General features: G+C 46.7%; 3 protein-coding genes across 5 annotated transcripts in view; all 3 read left to right on the top strand.

The window, feature by feature from the left end:
- LOC146010088 (uncharacterized) overlaps positions 1–23,967 on the top strand; it is a 340,453-nt gene that overhangs the window by 8,455 nt on the left and 308,031 nt on the right. The gene's annotated exons all lie outside the window — the stretch shown is intronic.
- Positions 1–23,967, top strand: part of LOC146010042 (uncharacterized) — a 224,068-nt gene that overhangs the window by 141,613 nt on the left and 58,488 nt on the right. The window lies entirely within an intron of this gene.
- LOC146010107 (oocyte zinc finger protein XlCOF29-like) overlaps positions 1–23,967 on the top strand; it is a 58,544-nt gene that overhangs the window by 8,468 nt on the left and 26,109 nt on the right. For both annotated transcript variants that reach the window (XM_083151027.1, XM_083151028.1), the window contains exon 2: positions 225–347. In XM_083151027.1, the coding sequence (XP_083007153.1) occupies positions 225–347 (123 nt within the window). The remainder of the gene's footprint in view (positions 1–224; positions 348–23,967) is intronic.

Genomic DNA, 23,967 nt, shown 5'->3' with positions numbered 1-23,967 from the left:
GACCTCATATCACACCCTGTGTAGGGAATCGCATGTGATCTGTACGGTACATATTTATAGTACATAGTGTATTCTAGTCCAAATCTTATGTAGTTCAAATAGCACAGTGTATAAAGTTCAACTTGCATAGCACACATCTCCCCATGTGTGGGCACCATTACTTTTACCTTATGTGTTACATGTGTACTGTGTGGTGTAAATTGTAATTGTTATATTTATTCCAGGACAACGGAGCGGTGAGGATGAGACACATCACTGATTCCTCAAGGATGGACAAGGACCAGAGTCACATGACTGAGAGGATACTAAATCTCACCCTGAAGATCATCTACCTGCTGACAGGGGAGGTGAGGGGATCTGGGAGCGTCACTGTGACATCACTTATATCTAAAGTAATAATACAGAGACGTGACTGGGGAGGTGAGGGGATCTGGGAGTGTCACAGTGACATCACTTATACCTATAGTAATAATACAGGGTCGTGACTGGGGAGGTGAGGGGATCTGGGAGCGTCACTGTGACATCACTTATATCTAAAGTAATAATACAGAGACGTGACTGGGGAGGTGAGGGGATCTGGGAGTGTCACAGTGACATCACTTATATCTATAGTAATAATACAGGGACGTGACTGGGGAGGTGAGGGGACCTGGGAGCGTCACTGTGACATCACTTATATCTATAGTAATAATACAGGGACGTGACTGGGGAAGTGAGGGGATCTGGGAGAGTCACTGTGACATCACTTATACCTATAGTAATAATACAGAGACGTGACTGGGGAGGTGAGGGGATCTGGGAGCGTCACTGTGACATCACTTATATCTATAGTAATAATACAGGGACGTGACTGGGGAGGTGAGGGGATCTGGGAGTGTCACTGTGACATCACTTATATCTATAGTAATAATACAGGGACGTGACTGGGGAAGTGAGGGGATCTGGGAGAGTCACTGTGACATCACTTATACCTATAGTAATAATACAGAGACGTGACTGGGGAGGTGAGGGGATCTGGGAGCGTCACTGTGACATCACTTATATCTATAGTAATAATACAGGGACGTGACTGGGGAGGTGAGGGGATCTGGGAGTGTCACTGTGACATCACTTATTTCTATAGTAATAATACAGGGACGTGACTGGGGAGGTGAGGGGATATAGGAGTGTCACTGTGACATCACTTATATCTATAGTAATACAGGGACGTGACTGGGGAGGTGAGGGGATCTGGGAGCGTCACTGTGACATCACTTATATCTATAGTAATAATACAGGGACGTGACTGGGGAGGTGAGGGGATCTGGGAGTGTCACTGTGACATCACTTATATCTATAGTAATAATACAGGGACGTGACTGGGGAGGTGAGGGGATCTGGGAGTGTCACTGTGACATCACATATGTCTATAGTAATAATACAGGGACGTGACTGGGGAGGTGAGGGGATCTGGGAGTGTCACTGTGACATCACATATGTCTATAGTAATACAGGTACGTGACTGGGGAGGTGAGGGGATCTGGGAGCGTCACTGTGACATCACTTATATCTATAGTAATAATACAGGGACGTGAGGGGATCTGGGAGTGTCACTGTGACATCACATATGTCTATAGTAATAATACAGGGACGTGACTGGGGAGGTGAGGGGATCTGGGAGTGTCACTGACATTGCTTATATCTATAGTAAAAATACAGGGACGTGACTGGGGAGGTGAGGGGATCTGGGAGCGTCACTGGGACATCACTTATATCTATAGTAATAATACAGGGACGTGACTGGTGAGGGGGAGGGGATTTGGTAGTGTCACTGTGACATCACAGTAATAAGAGAGGGTCAATACTGGGAGTGTATGCAGTGATAGTATATTTTTCCAATACACAGGGTTACACTTTAGTGAAGAAGAGATCCAGTGAGCATGAGACCCCCAGTAGCTGTCACTGTGTGTCAGGAGGACTGAACAGGACCCAAAGCCCTATAACTGTGCCTCCACCTCACTCACTGATACATGGGAGAGACAATGAGCAGAAGATCTTGGAACTCACCAACAAGGTCATTCAGCTGCTGACAGGAGAGGTGACTTCTGGGAATATGACATTATACAGTAACACCAGGGATGTGACCGGAGAGGTGACTGCTGGGAATGGGATATTATACAGTAACACCGGGGGATGTGACCGGAGAGGTGACTGCTGGGAACAGGACATTATACAGTAACAGCGAGGGATGTGACCGGAGAGGTGACTGCTGGGAATGGGACATTATACAGTAACACCAGGGGATGTGACGGGAGAGGTGACTGCTGGGAATGGGACATTATACAGTAACACCGGGGATGTGACCGGAGAGGTGACTGCTGGGAATGGGGCATTATACAGTAACACCAGGGGATGTGACCGGAGAGGTGACTGCTGGGAATGGGACATTATACAGTAACACCGGAGATGTAACAGGAGAGGTGACTGCTGGGAATGGGGCATTATACAGTAACACCGGGAGATGCGACCGGAGAGGTGACTGCTGGGAATGGGACGTTATACAGTAACACCGGGGGAAGTGACCGGAGAGGTGACTGCTGGGAATGGGACATGATACAGTAACACCGGGGGATGCGACCGGAGAGGTGACTGCTGGGAATGGGACGTTATACAGTAACACCGGGGGAAGTGACCGGAGAGGTGACTGCTGGGAATGGGACATGATACAGTAACACCGGGGGATGTGTCTGAGTGATGACTGTATCATTGTGTGTATCAGGTTCCTATAAGGTGTCAGGATGTCACTGTATATCTCTCCATGGAGGAGTGGAAGTATATAGAGGAACACAAGGATCTGTACAAGGATGTGATGATAGGGAATCACCAGCCCCTCACATCACTGGGTAAAAGACTTAATTTTATTGTACGTGATATTGTTCACTTATCATCTGCTAATCACACATGTATTCAATGTACTCAGTCACGGTGTGTCTCCTATAGATGGACCCAGTAACAGAGATACCCCAGAGAGATGTCCCCGTCCTCTTTACTCCCAGCAATGTACAGAGGAGACTCACAGGACCCCACAGGAGGATCAGGTAGGTGGGATTTAGGTTCTCCCCTATATAACAAAGTGGCTTTCACTATATGTATTGCAGCAGTTATGTGTGTGTGTGTGTGTGTGTGTGTGTGTGTGTGTGTGTGTGTGTGTGTGTGTGTGTGTGTGTGTCTTATACACTGATATTCTACTGTATAATCTTCATGACATCAGACATTACTAATGTGGTATTTTTAGGTTCAGTGTGAAGATTTGTCTAATATTAAGGTAGAAGAAATAAAGGGAGAAGACGAGACGGATGTGACTGACATTAAGGCAGAAGGAGAACAGACTTATGTGACATATAAGGAAGAAGATACAGACACAGATGACACATATATGAGTGGGGATCAACAGTGTAAGAAGGAGGAAATCCCTACAGATATCAGCACAGGTGAGGAGTAATCACTTTTTACATATTTTCCTGCCAATACAGCTTTCTCTTCTCCAACACCCTCCTCTCTCATACCAAACTTATGAGGACAATACAGCTGCCTAGTGGGGGAATCCGGAGCCATCAGCCCCTATTATACTCCTGCTCTCCCCTCACATCATGTCACTGTGTGTTACCAGCCCAGAGATCTGACCAGTCTCCTCCCCACACTCTCTGGTGTATCTCATACATCAGGAGCCATCAGCCCCTATTATACTCCTGATCTCCCTCTCACATCATGTCACTGTGTGTTACCAGCCCAGAGATCTGACCAGTCTCCTCCCCACACTCTCTGGTGTATCTCATACATCAGGAGCCATCAGCCCCTATTATACTCCTGCTCTCCCCCTCACATCATGTCACTGTGTGTTACCAGCCCAGAGATCTGACCAGTCTCCTCCCCACACTCTCTGGTGTATCTCATACCTCAGGAGCCATCAGTCCCTATTATACTCCTGCTCTCCCCTCACATCATGTCACTGTGTGTTACCAGCCCAGAGATCTGACCAGTCTCCTCCCCACACTCTCTGGTGTATCTCATACATCAGGAGCCATCAGCCCCTATTATACTCCTGCTCTCCCCCTCACATCATGTCACTGTGTGTTACCAGCCCAGTGATCTGACCAGTCTCCTCCCCACACTCTCTGGTGTATCTCATACATCAGGAGCCATCAGCCCCTATTATACTCCTGCTCTCCCCCTCACATCATGTCACTGTGTGTTACCAGCCCAGAGATCTGACCAGTCTCCTCCCCGCACTCTCTGGTGTATCTCATACATCAGGAGCCATCAGCCCCTATTATACTCCTGCTCTCCCCCTCACACCATGTCACTGTGTGTTACCAGCCCAGAGCTCTGACCAGTCTCCTCCCCACACTCTCTGGTGTATCTCATACATCAGGAGCCATCGCCCCTATTTTATTCTTCGGGACACGTTAAGGGCCACAGGGATAATGCTGGGTAGTGGAGTGTGAGAGAGAGCATTCGGTACTTGGGTATTTTGGCGGCGCCCATCACATCACATACCATAAGGCATGCGATGGTATGCGACGCGATATCGCGCCATACTGTACATTGTCATACAATTTTAAAATTGTATGACATTGTACATGGCATAGAATGCCATACAATGCGATGCGATTAAACATTGTATAAGAGAGACTTCCGGTTCCGGCGAGCACATGAGCGGCGGCTAGGAGGATTAGCTCCGCTGCCTGTTCGCCCATCTACCCTTTTACAAGGCATTGCGCCTCCAACAAACGGCACATCACACACCCGCAGCACCGCTGATCACGAGCGGTGCATGGAAAAATACCTAACAGCGATGCCCGGCAACAACAAGCGGAGGGGAAAGGAGGGGGACCGGAGGAGAAGGGAAAGCAAGATGGCGCCGCACACCGCGTCCAGCGTGTCACTCCCCGCCTCACCCCAGCATAGCACTTACGCTACAGACGAGGAAGATGATGGGAACCCCGGAGACCTGCAGGTAAAACATGCCGACCCTGACACACCACAAGAGCCCCACAGAGACTGCCCAGCCCCAGACCCCCAAGCACCAGTCACATATGGGGACCTCATAGTGGCGATGCGCGCTGCAATGTTACCCCTCATGAAGGAGCAAACTGCCAATATCAACAGGCAGATAGCTCAGCTACAACATCGGGTGCTGGAAACAGAACACAAAGTGGGAGAGACATTTGCAGCTGTGACAGAGATCCAGCTAGTTACTGAGGATCACACTAAGGTCATACACCAATTACAGAACAAAATCCAAGACCTGGAAAACAGGTCCAGGAGAAATAATTTAAGAGTGATTGGACTGCCAGAAAGTGTGAAGGGTCAGGCATTATATGACTTTATCAGACTGACTTTGCCGGGTTTATTAAATGTGCAGGATAGATGCAATGACTTAGTCATTGAACGTGCACACAGGCTAGGTCCACAAAGGACACAAGAGGGCGCCAGACCCCGTGCCATAATATTCAAGACTCTGAATTATCTCCATAAGGAATTACTGTGGGTGGCGTCTCGCAAAATTAAATCTTTGTCCTGGGAAGGACATAAGATTCTTATTTTTCAAGACTATTCAGCTGAACTTACAAAGGCAAGAAAAGATTTCTCCCCCATCTGCGCTGGCCTGATCCGTGATGGAAGAAAGTTTGCTCTCCTGTATCCTGCCAGATTGCGGATATTCGATGGTTCATCTTCCAAGGACTTCCTCTCCCCACGAGATGCAGAAGCCTACCTACAAGAAATTCAAACAGCCGACACCGCCCACACTCACATGTCAGATTGCGACTGAGTACAAGAACCCCCAACATTCTCGCAAACCCACCGCAGACCGAAAGTCTCTCACATTGCAACCTACTGAAGAAACCTCTGTGACTATGCTACTGAGTCTGGTAATGTTGACTCTATTCCCCCCCCTCCCACCCCCCCCTCAATTATGCTTTCGCATCCACTCACCCCCCCCCCATATCACAACATACAAGTATACCTACGGTCATCAAGCAAGATGCTTTTCCTGCACTATGGCCCTTATTCTGGTTGGTGCGGTCAGAGCCGCACACGGGGCTCCGACCGCACAAACCAAGGGCCGCCCACCGGACGGATCGCCACGGCCGTCCGTACACGGACGGCTGGCGATCCGCACAAAAATGGTGGAGGCTACGCCTCCACCATGGTGGGAGCTGCCCCCTGCCTTCGATGGTCGACGACCATCGAAGGCAGGCCCGCACGCCGCGGCAGCTCCCGCAAGCTCAGACCACACGGACAATCGTCCGTGTGGGAGCTTGTAAGGGGGCTGAAAGCTGACATCCGGCGACGTCAGCTTTCCGCCCCCATGTCATGGTAATGAGGGCGTCATGCCCTCATTACCATGCATACGCCCCGCGTTTTCATGGGAACGCCCATGAAACGCGGGGCGTACACATAGGGAAATGAGGGGCTGAAGCCCCTCACGCCCCTATACGCCCCCTTTGCGGCGGACGAAATCCGTCTGCGGCGAAGGGGGCTGCACATGCGCAGAATGACCTCTGCGCATGTGCAGACCACAAACATCGGCGGTACGGCCGCACGCGGGCCGTACCGTGCCGATCAGAATAAGGGCCTATATGATGTCCCCAAGGGCTCACAGATCAAGACCCCTATACCGGAGGTATCCCATTCCAATTGAGGACACCAGATAGCAAGTTCCGTATACAGAGACTACTACACCCCTCTTTTTCTTACTCCCCCCCCCCCCCACCCCCCCCCCCCTGATCAACTCTTGTTTCTCCTCTGCCTGTTGGCACACTCAAGAGGAAATATAAAACTTAAAGAAAAGCTAAAATTGAATAATGATCATCGTTGAAGCTATTAGATAAGCCGTTTAAAAATTGAAAATATAGATTTCGAGTTAAAAGATGGGCGACCGGCCATTGGAGCCTATACCCTCATCTTGTTGGTAGGCAATGTATTGCCCTATTTTGTATTTAATACGGAAGTTATATCCATATTTTTACTTTATGTATGTTATGTCTCCCCCTCTCCTTGCCTCTCTTTCCCTCTGCCCTACCTCACCCCCCCATCATACCCTTATTACTCGTCCCCTTGGTACATATATACTATATGCTAGTGAGCAAAGGAAAATACATCTTTCAAAATCAATAACATGTGGAATTACTTGATATGTTTGAAAATCTTTGATGTCTCTTAGAATAGGTACTTGGAATATTGGGGGCATAAACTCCCCCAAGAAACGGAAAAATGTGTTAATATATGTAAAAAAGCTACGGTTGGATGTGGTTATGCTCCAAGAGACACATCTCACAGCACCGGAGACCATGAAGTTGGGTACCATGGGTTGGAAAATGGTGGCATCTGCCCCATACACCTCTAAGGCCAGAGGTCTGGCCATACTGACTAGATCACACCTGCCCATTGTGGTCTCCGATGTTGTCACAGATGCAGAGGGCCGCTACTTGATGTGCCAGATGATTTATGAGAAACAAACGTATACTATGATGTCTGTTTATGCACCAAATAAGTATTCTAAGCCATTTTTCCTGAAAATTATATCTTTGCTTACCCCACATATGTCCAGTCCCATTATATTGGGCGGTGACTTCAATCTTATTAGCTCCCCAACACTAGACAGGCAAATACCAAATGCAAATAGAAAAAACCTTCCCAAGTTCGGCATACAGGCCCTAACATCACAACTACAATTACTAGATGTTTGGAGAGTGTTACATCCAATTGAAAAGGATTACACATGCTTGGCAGCAGCAACTAACCAATTATCAAGAATAGATTATATGCTCACATCTATCCCCATGCTTCCTAAGATAGAAGATGTACATATTGAACCCATCACGATATCCGACCATGCAGTAGTATGGATCCAAATTAAACTCCAGAAAGAACCATCCTCTTACATTTCATGGCGATGCCCATCTTCTATCACCACATCACACAAACTTAGAAAAAAAATACTAGAATCATGGGAAACCTATCACACCAACAATAGCCCTACACTAAACGCAAACCCAGTACTGTACTGGCAAGCCTCGAAAGCCACGATTCGCGGAGAAATTATTTCCTTTTCATCCTCCCAAAAACGAAACACCACTAGGGAATACATTAAAGCACAGCAAACACTCACAGAGTCTTTCCAAGACTTCAAAACTCACCCCTCCCCCCAAACGAGATCTACCTACACCACAGCCAAAACACAATACGAAGCTATCATATCAAAAATGGAGGCATGGTACACGTTTAACAAGGACTTTAAATTCCACAAGTTTGGAAACAAGTCCGGGAAACTACTCTCGAACCTGCTACAGGGCCAGAGAACCCCCGCTACAATACATCCACTCCAAAAACCAGACGGCTCCCTCACAAAATCTAACGCAGAAATAGCTAACGTCCTAAATAACTTTTACAGTACACTATATTCACTCCCACCCTCAGATAAGGCGCAAGAGACTACATTCTGGGACAACCTCCCCCTACCCCAATTGACATTAGAGCAAACCGAACACTTGATCAAAGATATATCTCTTCAGGAAGTAAACATCGCTATATCCAGTCTAAAACCAAATAAAGCCCCGGGCCCTGACGGACTCACGACCGAATATTACAAAGTACTCCAGAACAAGATCGCTCCCTGTTTAGTACAAGTTTTTAATACACTATTGCGGGGCCCTAAGGTCCCCTCTGAATTTAATATGGCTAACATAAGAGTCCTGCCGAAGCCTGGCAGAAACCTTTCAGACCCTGCGTCATATCGCCCCATATCCCTGCTTAATCTTGACTACAAGATACTGACAAAGATTTTAGCGGAAAGGTTAAAGCCACTAGTCCCAGCACTGGTACACGAAAATCAAACAGGTTTTGTGGCAGGCAGACAGCCAGTTACGAACATTAGGAGGGTGTTGTCGGTGATTTGCAATCCCCAGTGCGCCATGTCAAATGTGCCTAGAGCCATACTTTCACTAGATGCTGAAAAAGCCTTTGACATGGTGCACTGGGACCATTTGTTTCATACACTTGGCAGATTCGGCTTTCCGCCCATTTTTGCTGATTGGCTTAAGACCCTCTACACGGGCTCATCCTCACGTATACTCTGTAACGGGAACGTATCTGACCCATTTCAAATTCTTCGAGGAACAAGGCAGGGGTGCCCCATGTCCCCGCTCCTATTCGCGTTAGCATTGGAGCCCCTGGCGGTTGCCCTACGTGAATCCCCATTATACCAGGGGATTGCTGTGGGGGGCGTGGACATGAGGGTATCCCTGTTTGCAGACGACATGCTGCTGTTTTTCTCCCATCCGGAACATTCCATACCCACAGCTCTTCGAATTATTGACCAATTTAGTAGTTTTTCGGGATATAAAATAAATGTCAGCAAGTCGGAGCTGCTCCCAATAAGTGGAGTGAAACCGACTTTCGACTCCACACCAGAACTCAGATCAATACAAATTAAGCCTACACACCTCAAATATTTAGGGTTACAAATACCAAACAAACCAGACCTTCTATATGCACTTAATTTTACCCCTGCCATCACCAAACTTAAACACTCAGTGGAGGCTTGGCAGGACTTGCCTCTCTCCTTGTTGGGCCGAATAGAAATTGTTAAATCCATCCTATTCCCTAGAATCACATATCTAATGCAATTACTCCCAATCAAACTCACTTCTAAAGATATAACTGTCATAATGGCACTGTGTACAAAATTCATATGGCAGGGTAGAAAGCCTAGGATCTCTAAACCCAAACTCCAGATGCCCAAGACGGAGGGGGGCATGGGTTTCCCCAACTTAAATCTTTACAGCCGAGCTCTGATGACTAGATATGCCATGGATTGGTTGCTGGAGTCAAGCAACTTCACACTATATGACTTGGACTGTGCCTTATTCCACCCCTACTCACCGGGTGCATTATTACACACTCCAAAAAACAAGATCCCAAAACACATCTTATCGCATCTTCTATTCAGAGACACTTATGAAGCATGGGGATACACTTGCAAAACCTTTCAATGCTCCCCCGTACATACGGATTGGCTACCATTATGGGGAAACCCTTTGTTCAAACCAGGCATGGATAACCCAGGGTTTAAACCCATTTTCAAGAAAGGTTTAAGACTCACAGCTCAGGTATTCGACCCGGGAGGAAAAGTGATGCCCTTTAATCAACTACAATCCGAGTTTGGGCTGACTCCTAGCAACCTATTCCCAGTGATGCAGCTACTACACTACGTCTCCTCCCAATAGACAGCACTTTCCCCAAAAGCTCCCGACTCCACTCTATTGTGGGCAAATTTGGGAATCAGACGTTTAAAACCAAATTACTGTACAAGGAATACTTATTAAACACCTCACCTAAATTAAGAAAGGAAACTCAGGAACAGTGGCTTAGAGATATACCAACTTTGACGGATGACGATATTTTATTCAAATACTTTGACAGAACAATGCGCATTGTTAAATCAGCAGCACTACAGGAAACACACCTAAAAACAATATACCGGGCATATATATCACAGGCTCAAAGACGACATTTCGATGTAGAGGAAACAGGGAGATGCCTGAAATGCGGAGCTTCTTCCGCTTCTCTCATGCATAATCTGTGGACCTGTGGATATATAAAGAAATATTGGAATAAGATACTGAACTACATACATGAAACCGTAGGCCTGAGAGTACCAATTCACCCCTTCCCACTCTTGTTTGCCAACTTTGATATATGGAATCTAGACGCTCAGGCTTCTAGACACATCCCTTTCCTCACCATACTGGTAACACTGGCAAAAAAGCAGATAACGAGGAACTGGGTGTCCAAAAATGCACCTTCCCTTACGGAACTGACTAATTCACTGCAGCGCATCATGAATTACGATAAATTTGATGTACAGATACACTCGGCCAGATATACCAGCTTTGTGGCGAGATGGGGCCCCCTGGTACTAGAAGAAGAGGATACCCATTCCTGAAACCCAAGATCCCCAGATATAACAATTAGATATATATATATACACACATACAACTGAGACAGAAAGAATTCCTATTCAGACTCCCAAACTGACTTCTGACACCTTGACTCACATTGGCACTGGTGCAGGCACCAGAGAATAAAGTATGAGTGACCCAAGGACGGACCCCCCCCCCCCCCACCTACTCTTCCCTGATCTTTCCACCCCCCTCCCCCCCCCCCCCCCCCCAACTCGTTTATATTCATTTACATTTGTTTATATTTTATGGTTATCATCGGATTGTTATGTTATGTATTCCGAACGTACATTTGCTTAGCGATATTAAAGCCAGATCCTCCCTGACACCTTCAGGGACGGTTATGAAGTAACACCAGACCGGGATAATTTATCCCCCCTCGGTTATAAGGGATCTGAGTATTGTATTGCACTATACACCCCAACTGTACGTTTCCCATTTGTTGGAATTTTCTATTTCTTGTTGAAATCTCTGAACATGTTAATCGTGACCACTGAAACTTTGAAACACATGACAAATTGGATGTTTAACCGTCTCACTATGTAATGTATGAAAAAAATCTAATAAATCTATTTAAAAAAAAAAAAAAAAAAAAAAACATTGTATAAGCACCCTAATGGGTGCTTACAATGTGAAATGCACCCCCACGCCACCCCCCCACTATAAACGTGAACCCGAAGCGTGGCGAGCGCAGCGGTACGCGTCCTCCGACCTTTTCATACCTTCACTATCCACGTCGGCGTGGAGTTGAGAATAGAAAGTGTGGCGAGCCACCGAGCCCGAAGCGTGGCGAGCGCAGGCGTATACCTGTGAAGCCCGCGAGGGGACTCCGATACCTGTGAAGGTATCCGAGTCCGCTCACTGCGCTCGCCACACTTTCTATTCTCAACTCCACGCCGACGTGGATAGTGGGGGTATGAAAAGGTCGGAGGACGCGTACCGCCGCCCCTCGCGGGCTCGCGGCGCTCGCCACGCTTCGGGTTCACGTTTATAGTGGGGGGGTGGCGTGGGGGTGCATTTCACATTGTAAGCACCCTTTATGGTGTTTATACGATCTTTCATCGCATAGGGGGCAAACATCGCATCGCATGCGACGAAAACATCGCGCGATGCACATCGGGGGCGCCGCTATAATACACAAGTTCCGAGCATTCCAGCACCTGAGAGATTAAACTTCTCCTGCCTCCCAGGCAGACCAGGCTCCTCCCCTCCCAGGGCCGTCTTTTCGTATGGGCTTAATGGGCACTTGCACATGGGCCCCAGGTGTATAAGGGCCCTATATTTTGAAAATCGGCCCTGGGGAACAGGAGATATCCAACTTCAAAGCAGCAGTCCACATCCGACCTGTTAATTGCAATTCCCAGTCAAATTTCTCAGGTTTTCTCTGACTTAGAGTTTTTCTGAGAGTATATTCCAAAAGCTGTGACTCTCCCCTATCAGCCTTCCAGCAGCCAGTCCCTGCCCCAGCTCCAAACGTCTGGTGTAGTTTTATATTTTTGTCAATGAATTGCTCTGGCTCCTGATCCCCAAGTTCCCAGCACCTCCTGAAAGTTGGGACTCTAGGTTTTTATACTATTGAAGGCTAAGAAATCTATTTCCAGATAATGGTGATATCTGCAGTCAAACAAGCTGCCCTTCCACCGGAAAATGACGAATATTAAGCCCACTCCATTATCCAACCCTCCCCTGCGTATAAAACACCCCCTACCTCCCTGGAAGTCATTTACAAGGGACCCTTCATTCAGCTCAGTGCCCCCTTCCCCACGTTAGTGTTCACCCTCCCACCACCTGTGCAGTAAAGGAGTAATTAGCAGACGATACTGTTACAGGTCCTACATGTTGAGTGAAAGATAGAGCTCCCCATGCCACCCGTGGGACATCAAAGCTGCTGCTGATACCACCCCCCACCCCTAGGAGGGGAGAATGGGTAAGGGCCCTAGTGCATTGCTTTGCCCAGGGGCCCACACTGCTGTTAAGACGGCCCTGTCCCCTCCTCTATCCCGCCTCCAGGCCAGCTAACCTCAGTTTTTCTGGTGCTGGCAGGAGCCAACATGCACCATAGAGAGTGGGCAATATGCAGCCTTACTTCTTCATTTTTATTTTTCATCTTATTTTTACACTGACTGGAGTCCGTGACAGCGCAGCTTTGCAGGGCGTCTATGAGACACCAGCGCTGCTGCTCCATTACCTGGGCCCGGTGGCTGCACCACCAGGCATCTGTGAGTGACCTCAGCCATCCCCGGGCAATCGGGAGACTACAGCCGCAGCTGGGCACCAGGACACCAAAAAGGTGACACGCTCCCCGCAATGCGCCAGCGAGGCTAATAGTGGCTGTTTCAGCCGGACGCAGGGGACCGCTGGGCTGCGCTAGCAAGCAGACTGCTGGTATGCCACTCACTCCTGCTGGACCACCAGGGATAAAGGTGTATGGGCAGCAGTGCCGGTAGCGGTGCAGCCCGGCGCGCACCGGATCCCCATCATTTTACCGGCACTGCATGAGGTCACTTCCCTGAGGGCATTTGCTAGCAGGGACAGTAGGCGGCACATCCCACAGTGATTCCTGCCACCGATCCTTCCTTCCTGCCTCCAGCACGTGTGGAGGGACACGGAGAGCTGATCAGCCACCCGATGATCCACTGCCAGAGAGCCTGGGCCAGTCCTCCCTGTACCTCTCCTCCGAGGACACAGGTTACAGAGTTTATGCTCCAGTCAGCCATAGCTGCTTAAGGAGCTGAGTGCCATTTCTCATTGCATGGTATTCCTTGTATGCTTGCTGTGTATTGTGTACTGCTGTAACACTATCACTGCCTGAAGTATATTGTGTAAGCTGTGTCTCTTTAAGCTGCCAAAGGACTACAAATATCTTCCAGGGATAGCTGTCCTAGTGACACTGGGGCCCCAGCATTGATGTCTTGTACATCCTGTGATGCTGACCTATCCCCCTAGGACTATGTCCAGGACGGATTATGCACAGGCTGCTATGATGCGCAGGTGATGCCCGCAGCTTCAACCTCCTCGCAGGAGCCGGCCTGGGCCACGTCCCTTACTCAGATCACGGTGCAGCTAGTAGCTAGGCTCTCATCTGCACCGCCCCAGCAGCTTGTGATGTCATCCTCATCCCTGGCTGGATTGCCCCCCCTGCCCCTGCATTGGAGCCACCTTGGATGAGATCTCTATCTGCCTCCAGAAATCCTTACAGGGTCGGCCTGATATGCGCAGAGCTACAGTCAGGGAAACCCTTTCACTCCTACCCCTCCTTCAGCATGACACGGAGTGGGAGGATGAGCAGGATGATGAGGAGGGGGAACTTATAGATGACAATGCTGATGTGGTGGATAGCCTCAGCCAAGGAGGACTACCCATCATGCATTGATGTGGTAGCCTTAATCACAGCGGTAAAAGTGGCCCTAAATCTACAGGACCCTACCAACCTCCCCAATCCTCCGGTCCTATTTTCAAACGTCCTAAGCGGTCTCTAGCCTTATTTCCCAATTTTAAAGACTTGGAAGATACCCTCTCGAAAGCCTGGGAGATACCAAATAGAAAATATGCACTACCTAGACTGTTTGCCTCCCTTTACCCCCTCCCTCATGAGGATAGAGTCCACTGGAAAACGGCCCCCAGGTTAGATGTACTTGTCGCTAATCTAGTGCGATTCTCTGTGCTACCCATTCCAACTGCATCCCTCAAAGACCCAGCAGATTGGAAGTTTTAAAACTTCCTAAAAGTAATTTACGCCACTTCTGGTGCAGTGGCTAGACCTGCCCTGGCATCAGCCTGGGTAGCAATGGCCATGGTGGAATGGGCAACTATCCTTGCGGCTGCCGAGGACGGGTATGCAGGTAACCTGTAACTACTATTAAAATGATAAATTGGCCGCACTCTACTTAGGGGAGGCAGCACTTGATGCAGCTACCCTAACCTCCCATGTGTCTGCATCGGCTGTTGCAGCACGTCGGTCCCTGTGGCTGCGCTCTTGGAAGGCGAACCCTGATTTTAAGAAATCCTTAGAAGCGCTTTCCTCCACAGTTTGGTCACAGATAAAAGCCTTTTCACCGGCTGTATGCCTCTCTGTTTCCTGGTTGCTCCTACACCAGAACCTAACAGCAGGGAGACCATTTTGGATTCACCAATGGACTCTCCTCACATAGGATGTGGAAACACAACAAAGTGACTTAAATTAACTGGAAAGGTGGAAAATGCAGTTTAATGTTGAAAATGTACAGTAATTTATTATGGGAATGAAAATGAACAAGCTACTTATAGGCTAAATTGAGTTATTAAAGGGAATTCTGCTGTAGAGAAGGACTTGGGGGTCATCATAGATGAAAAATTAGGTGCAGCAGAAAAAGCAAAACAAACCCGACACTGGCACGCATTAAAAGGGGAATGGATTCAAGGGATGCCAATGTGATAGTGCCTCTTTACAAGGTATTGGCGAGACCACATTTGGAATACTGTGTTCAGTTCTGGGCACGGCACCTTAAAAAGGACATAAATGAATTGGAACAGGTACAGAGAAGGGCGACTAAGCTAGTAAAAGGTCTGGAATCACTAGAATACAAAGATAGGTTACCCAGGCTGAATATGTTTTCACTGGAGAAACGAAGGTTGAGAGGTGGTATGATTAGTATGTTCAAATACAGGATTGGGAATCATATGGAACTGGGAGATGATTGGTCACTAACAGGCCTATACTTAGGATACGCGGGCATGTACTGAGGCTCGGGGAAAATAAGGGCCTTATTCTGGTTGGTGCGGTTCTGTCCGCGTGTGGACGGACGGCCGATGTTTGGTGTTTGCACATGTGTAGAGGCGTATCTGCGCATGTACGAACGCTGCGCACGTCCGAATACTGCGTTAATTTTGTACACTCCGCACAGAAGGAGGAGAGGGGCGTGAAGGGCTGTTTGGGCTTATGTCACAACTGAAGGGCTGGATGAAGTCGTGTGGTGTGTAGCAACCGGAGACGGACCAGAGGAGGAAGGATTAAATCGAGCAGGTTTAATAATAGAATTCATAAATAGAACAATACACGCTTGAATACTTTGTTAAGTGGCAGTTTAGCAGTAATAAGAATTGAGCCGGCACAGCACTTTGTAAAGAAGAAAAAGTTAATTTAAACAATGACAGTTCAAGCACTGCGGACTGCAGGCTGGGGTCTTGGGAAATGAAGAAATCCGGAAAGAGAATGTACTTGATGGTAATGAGGGATCCTTGAAGACTGAAAGAAGATGGATGATGACAGAAGAATGGGAAGTTGCTTGGAAGCAGACGACTTGAAGAACTGAGGCCAGGAAGCTCAGGGATGCAGGCAGAGACCAGACTGTGGAGAGATCTGGCAGCGATGGGGTTAAGCTGAATCGAGACCAACACAGAGCACTGAAGCAAGGCACCAAGTCAGGAGAGGTGAGTCAGAGAGCCGGAGTCAGCTGGGAGCTGTGAACGCCTCTGGAGACTCTTTGTACTGACACTGAACAGGCCTAGGCAGATCCCCTATATCCCTAGAGGGTGGCTGCCATTGGCTGTCAGGTCAGTATGGGCGGAAACCTCAGACAAGGACCAATCTGCTATTTGCCCTTAATCAAGATGGCGGCGCCGGCCTCCCGGCACCCATACAGCACATACCGCTACACTTGCTGGCTCCCACGCTGCCTGCTGCCCACCAGACTGCCGCTGCCTGCTGCCGCTGACCTGGAGACCACTACACGCTAGCCGACGGCGGACGCGAACGGGTGAGTAGTAAGCCCGCTGCGCACCGCCGCGGCTGCGTGTGACAGCTTATTACCATATGCTTATTACCATACCTGCTTTTGCACGGAGAAATGCCCAAATGGTCTGGAGCACTCGTGCTGCCTGACCACTCGGTCCTGCATTCGATGGTCTGTGACCATCGAATGATGGGGGAGGTTCCCAGAGATGGAGGAGGTGTTCACATGAAAAATCCACTCTCAGTCCGTTCGGTCAGCATCTTACCGCATTCGGACGGAGTGAGCGATCCGTACGGAAGGCGGGGCTAAGAACGCTCGGTTCCTGTCCGCAAATACGCATCCGACCGCACCAACCAGAATAAGGCCCTAAATTCTGTACTGAATTAAGAAGAGGATTCTTCACCATTAGAGCAGTAACATTCTAGAACTCATTGCCGGTGGGGTGGTTACAGCAACTACTGCTAATGAATTTTAATCAAACCTGGATGCATTTTTGCCCACTAAGGGAATCCTATAGATATGACTTACTCCAGTCAGTAGTTACAAGTTAGATAGGTTGAACTCAATGGACTAATGTCTTTTTTTCAGCCTTAATTACTATGTTATGACCACAATTTGTAGGTCATTCTAGATGTTTTGCTACTGCGCAAAAGCATTTATGTGCATGTGCAGGCTCCGTTTGCAAACTGATGTGATGACTTGTATAGTCACCGGCCCATTCGCACAGAGCAGTGCAGGTGTGGGGCGGGGACAGGCAGTCGCTGCGGATGGGTGTCCAGTCCCTCTGGCACCCAGTGTGTGCAGCACTGAGCTGCTCCTGCCGGCACCCTGCCATAAAGGTTTTTTTGTTTTTAATTAGGGAAGCCAATGCCAGGATCCTGGGAATCCCGGGATTGGGCATTTTCAATCCCGAATTCTTAGATTGAAAAAAATGCCCCGGGATTGGTATCCCTAGATGGTACTAAAACAGCGGCCTTGCAGCATCGATGGTGAGGTGTCAGTGGATAGTAAAATCATGGTATGTGAGGAGGCAATCGGATGAGTCTTAGGGTTTATTTAATAAAGGTCCATTTAAAATTCGATATTAATCGATGTTGGGCTTCCAGTTCTAGAACACACATTTACTGACAGTTGGATTCTTATATTTTTTTTTTTATTTTTTTTTATATATATTTTATTTATTGAAGCAGAGGTATAGACATACAGAATGCACAAGTGAATTGAGCACAGCACAAATAACAACAAGGTTTCCGTACAATTTTAACAGAATAAAGTTGTGTTACAAAATAATGTCTGGTCTCTAAATTTACATCAAGTACATAGATACGGGTTGTTCTTATATTCATTTTTAAATGTTAGTAAATGTGTCCTAGCCCAGGAAGTCCAGCATCGATTAAGAGCGAGTTAAAAAAAAAAAATCAATATTGACCTTTAGTAAATATATCCCTCAGGAGGGGGGCGTGGCCATGGCGGTGCGGGTGTGAGGAGGTTGATGGCGTGAGCTCCCTGGAATGGTGATATCCGTACGGACCTAAGCCTGCCAAAGCCGCCTGCCCCTGGGGCAGTACTTGCAGATTTACCGCTATACAGCAGCACTTCAGCTTCCTACGTTCCGCCAGCCCGTGGGAATCAGCCTGGTGCAGAGTGAGTCTACCCAGCGACGGGGGGAACCAGAGAGAGGAGGGCGGCACGGACGAGCTTCCCCGGTGCACCGCAAGGAGCCACCTGTCCATCACTGGGACTCCGACGGCTTCCGGCATCAGCGTGAGGCACACAGTTCCCCGGCGCATGGGGCTCCCCGGCCGGACGCCGCAGAGAGGAAGGAGGACGGCTCTACCCCACTGACAGTGGAGAACTTTGAGCAGGCTATTTCCGCCCAGACGGCACACTCTTGCATCCACAGAGGGGGACAGAGAGAGGACACAAACAATCAGCAGCACCACTCTGTCGGGATAGTCAGCCGTGGAAATCAGTGCTGAACACTGCCGAACACTGGTGCAGTATAACTCCTTTCTTTTTTTTTTTTCTTTTTGCTGTTCTCCTGACCTGCCTCACAGCCATAAGTATATTTAACAGTGCTCATAATATCAGCACCTGAGAAACTTTTGCATATAAACGGGGAACCCCTGTATAACTCCTTAATTGGGAAGCTGCATCGAGTTAAGGGCAGTCTGTATTGTGCAATATAACCTTTAATAGATTTAAAGAAGCCCAGAGACATTGGGTGCGGTGTGTACTCCTTCTGCAAGATCTGACACCAAATCAAGCTAACACTGTAAAATTGGTAATAATCCCAGTGACAATGGGAAAAACCGGCAACACCTCGGCAGCTGCCCGTCTAGAACGTTACGCCCGCACACAAGGCGGTAATACCCAAACCCCCACCTCTACCCCAGTGGGTACACCGTCCAAAAGTAAAAGTCCACCTCCCGAGTCAGAAATAACCCTCCAGCAGGTCCTGGCGGCCATTAACAGCTCAGAGCAGCGACTATCTGAACAAATAATGGGGGTACAAACAGAGATCGTAGCCATAAAAACCGAGATTAAAATTACTACAGAACGTATTAAGGAGGTGGAGGTTCGTATCTCGGCACTGGAAGACGTGAACAATCAGTGGTTCAGTAAAGTTAACAAAATGTCCCAGCAAATAGCCGAGATGAAGGTAAAAATACTGGACACTGAGGGACGATTAAGAAGGAGGGAAAAAAAAGGTGGAGCGCTAAGTGGATAGTAGGGGAATGAAAAGGTCGGAGGACGCGCACCGCCACACCCCTCAACAACGGTATTAAATATATATTAACGGTCAACGATATATTCAGTAACAGGGTCTGACCACTAAGACAGTCGCTAATGCTTTTGAAAAAGTATTCCAGCAGGTGGACGTGCTGAAGAAACTACAGACTGATAGAAGTAAAGAGTTTCTAAACAAATTCCTAAAAAAGGTATTAGAAAAATACGGTACATAGCATTTCACAACCAATAATGATGTGAAAGTGGCAGTTATAGAGCTTTTCAATAGGACTTTAAAAACAGAATGTGGCGCTATTTCACGGCGAAGAATACCTACAGATATATAGATATTTTACAAGACTTTATACGCGGCTAAAATAACGCTTTACTTTAGAAGTAAGAAAACACCTATGTTGAAGTTGATCTGCATCTAGACTGTTAGAATAATATGGCCGCCATTTGCGTTCACATGTTTACATAAAAGGGCGTACGGAGGAGAGCAGGAGAATATCCGATCGTTAATTTCAGCCATAATTATACACACGGGCTTATTTTGCTTCACTCTTTCTGAAAAGTTCCTTCTTAGATGGACAAAACCATGTGCACTGCAGGGGGGCAGATGTAACTTGTGCAGAGATAATTAGATTTGGGTGGGGTTCTACTTCAAGTGAGATCTATATTGCAGTGTAAAAATAAAGCTGTCAGTATTTTCCCTGCACAGAAACAAAATGACTCACCCAAATCTAATTCTCTCTGCACATTTTACATCTGCCCCCCTGCAGTGCACATGGTTTTGTCCATCTAAGAAGGTATTTTGTCAGAAAGAGTGAACTAGAATACAGCCCATAGATTCATGGTAAAACATTATTTTCTCTCAGTGTTTGGTATCAGTACGATTACCGCCTCACTCGCTGCGCTCCGGTGGTTGGTGTAAGACCGCAGCATATACCGGTAATGAGTTATGAACTGTAGATATGAAACATACATGTAAAGCCATGTGGAGAAGTGAACAGATGATTTCCAGTTCTAATCAGTTACACCACAGGGGTCCCTGCACATGTGTACAAGAATAGAACAAAGACAGCTGTGCATCTGGACTAAGCCAATGAGAAGAGGTGAAAGCTGAACCCCTGACCAATGAAAGACTTGCAAAATCCTAGTGTATTTGTCCCTATAAATTGCTTCCCCTGGGCTAAAAGCTTTCTTCTCTTTGTTGCTGTGATCAGATTGAACGCGGCCCCTGGTTTCCAGGACAGCGCATGCGAGTGAGACGGTAACTGTTATTATTTGTATTGTTTGTAACTGATTGTACCTACATGTAGTTTCCTTTATTTAGTTAATATATTCTTGTGTCTTTATTGTATTGCATTGTATTGCTTTGTTACCCCCTTTGTGTTCGTTAGAGACTCAAATAAATATGGTCAGAGGGTTTGGATCCCTGATCTAAGGATATTTACAGTCTTGTCTGAATTATTGCTAAAGAGCTGTCTAATACTCTCATATATATATGGTTTGTGAAAGTACATTGGACCTGATATCGCCATAAGGGTGTCGCTGCAGCGTCACAAAAGCTGATAAGGTATGCTACGAGGTGCTACATTTAGGTACGCCCATAGTTAGGAATAAAGATTTGCACAACCTTACAAAAAAACAATATAACTTAACTTATTGTCCATCGGATATATATATATTATGGCTTTTAATAGTTGAGGGCTCATCCAGTCGTTACATTCTTCAAAACATTGTACCATACGCAAGGCTTACGTTTACCAGCAAAAGGGTGGGGGTGACCTCTAACCCTTGCTGGAAAAGCCTAGTCTGCGTCGGGACAGGGTTTGAACGGTGCGAACCCGCGGACAATAAGTTAAGCTTCAAAAGTAATATATTTGAAATAATTATATACTGTATTTACACTGGGTTTATGATACACTCCTATTTCCCACAAGTAATAACAGGGTATACTGTTTGAATTGCTTGAGTTACGGTTAAACTGTGCGAGCGGTCCATCGCATTAGTGATATTGTCACACACATGTAGGCAAAGGCCTGTTAGTAAAAGCAAACTCTGGCAACCATTGGAGAAAGATTTAGGTATAGTGCATAGAGGATTTTCTGTGTAAAACTAAATTGTATTGTTGGTTACTGTTAGGCTAAAGGCACTGCCACGTGGCATTAGGCTTGGGCCCATACAGTAACGTGAAATGTCTGCAGCGTATAATGTAAGGGACGAACGTGCGGTGAAGCAACGTGAAAACGTTCTCACGTTGGGCCCTTGGACGTTATACGGTACTTACGTAAAAAGCAAGTGGCATAACTATCACAGGGTACAGAGAGAGAATAATGGGCCCCATACATCAGCAATCACAATTTATGGATTTCCAGATCCAGGGATTTTTTGGCCAGATAAATGGATTTTACAATCTATCTGACTTTGCCCACACATTACAGATTTATTTCAGTGATCGGCAGATTTTTCCATCTAAAGATTGCATCTTCATATCTGGAAATTGCCCAATTGATTGCTGTTCATAATGTAAATAGATGAAGAAGACGAATTGGGAATGCCCACACATATAAAAAAGATCCGCAGATAACACCAGATTATTAAGCATGTTTAAAAATCTGATTAAGCAATCGATTGGCGATTTTGATTGGGATTGCCAAAAGGGGGAGCCCACACATCTAAAATTAATTGTGGCAATCCTCTCCAGATCTCAAGATTGTCACAATTAATTGCTGATGTATGGGGCCCTTTAGTCTTTCTGCACTGTGCGAATCTGGTCCGCATGGCTGTCGAGACGCAGTACGTGATTGAGTAAATACATGCCCTCCTAGTGTACGATTTTTGCTTTGTTGTCGGAGGAAGGAGTTTTTGGGTGTCCTCGGGAATCACTCACCAATCTCTGCTAGCGGTTAACATCTAATTTCTCACTATAGCCAAAGATCGTTGACAGAGGTGATAGATTCTGTAACAAGTCCCTTCAATGTATTCAGTCACCCCTGCTGACCTTGCCAATCAATCGGTAGAATACAAAGAAAATGATACCAGACTGTTATCAACCTCAAAGCATTCTGTTTTATTACAGTGCGTTTGTTTCTTATACACAAAATAGCATAATTGCAACACACACACATCCCACCCCTCTGGGTTAGGTGCGTACATTAAAACTCCCCAAGGAGGGGTCACAAGCTAAATATTGGTTCAGCGTAGCAAACGTGCACTCCATCTTGTAACATACGCGATGTACATTTACCGTACTGTCACCCCCCTCTGCCCACACCCATCTGGCATGTCTCATGTCCTTGTGTGTTGAACAGACATACTGGTATCTCATAAAATTATAATGTAAAGCAGTGATTTTCAACCTTTTTCAAATCGTGGCACGCCAAACAAGATTTTAAAATTGCCAGGGCACACTATCAAACCCCCACAGGAAAAAAACACATTGGCCCCCATAGGGAAAAAAACAAATTCATTGGTCCCCATATGAAAAATCAATCACACTGGTCCCCACAGCTAACAAAAATACAATACACTGGCCCTCACATGAAAACAAGAGACCATTGAATAACAGTTGAACTAGTGGTAGTGGCTGTGTGGACATCTCTAGATCTGGGGGCACACTTGAGAACAGCTCAAGGCACACTAGTGTAACACGGCACAGTGGTTGAAAAACACTGATGTAAAGTAAAACTCCCTGGAGCTGGAATTTCTATATATATATATGCAGCGGTTGTACCATATAGGTACAATATATATATATAGGGGTGTGCTGAAGGTACCACTGAAAGACTTAACATATAATAAGTCAATAAAATAGATAAAAACAAATAAGCATTTATTAATGGTTTGTCCAGCAATGCAATTTCATTTCACTGTTTAAAGGTTTTCTTATGTCACATATAGATCCGTGGCCCGACGCGTTTCGTCCCTTAGGACTTCATCAGGGGCGATGAACCAATCTATATAAGTGGTAGAGCATGCCGTTACACACACATAGTAAAAAATGTATATACACATATTTTACATACTTGGTCTGGTGCCTTGTCCTGGTCCGGATCCATGTCGGCATTCTTCTCCATGTCGATGGCGTCTATTCGTGTCCGAAGAAATCCATGGGGGACCTGTGGAAGGAAATCCAACTCACCCAGGTCCTCCTGTGAAGATCTGTAGTCTTGATCCGAGGTAGTCCTGGTCTTCTGTACATGCAAAAAAACATTGTGCTCTCAATTAGCGCCACCAGATGTTAACATCCACCAGAAATGTAAATAAACTTTCCTTTCTTCTTCTAGTAAAAAGAACAACTTCAAAAGATAATGATAGTGCAATATTATCATTATCTTTTGAAGTTGTTTACAGATCCAGTATATGAATTTCGAGAATCACAGCTTTTTACTAGAAGAAGAAAGTTTATTTACATTTCTGGTGCATGTTAACATCTGGTGGCGCTAATTGAGAGCACAATCTTTTTTTGCATGTACATTTGAATTTGTTTGGAGTGTTTGGTGGAGGCTCCAGGT

Source organism: Crinia signifera, chromosome 6, assembly GCF_055691185.1.
Source record: "Crinia signifera chromosome 6, ASM5569118v1, whole genome shotgun sequence".
Lineage (NCBI taxonomy): Eukaryota > Metazoa > Chordata > Amphibia > Anura > Myobatrachidae > Crinia > Crinia signifera.
Note: the sequence above shows the minus strand (reverse complement) of the source record. Positions and strands in the feature narration are given on the sequence as shown.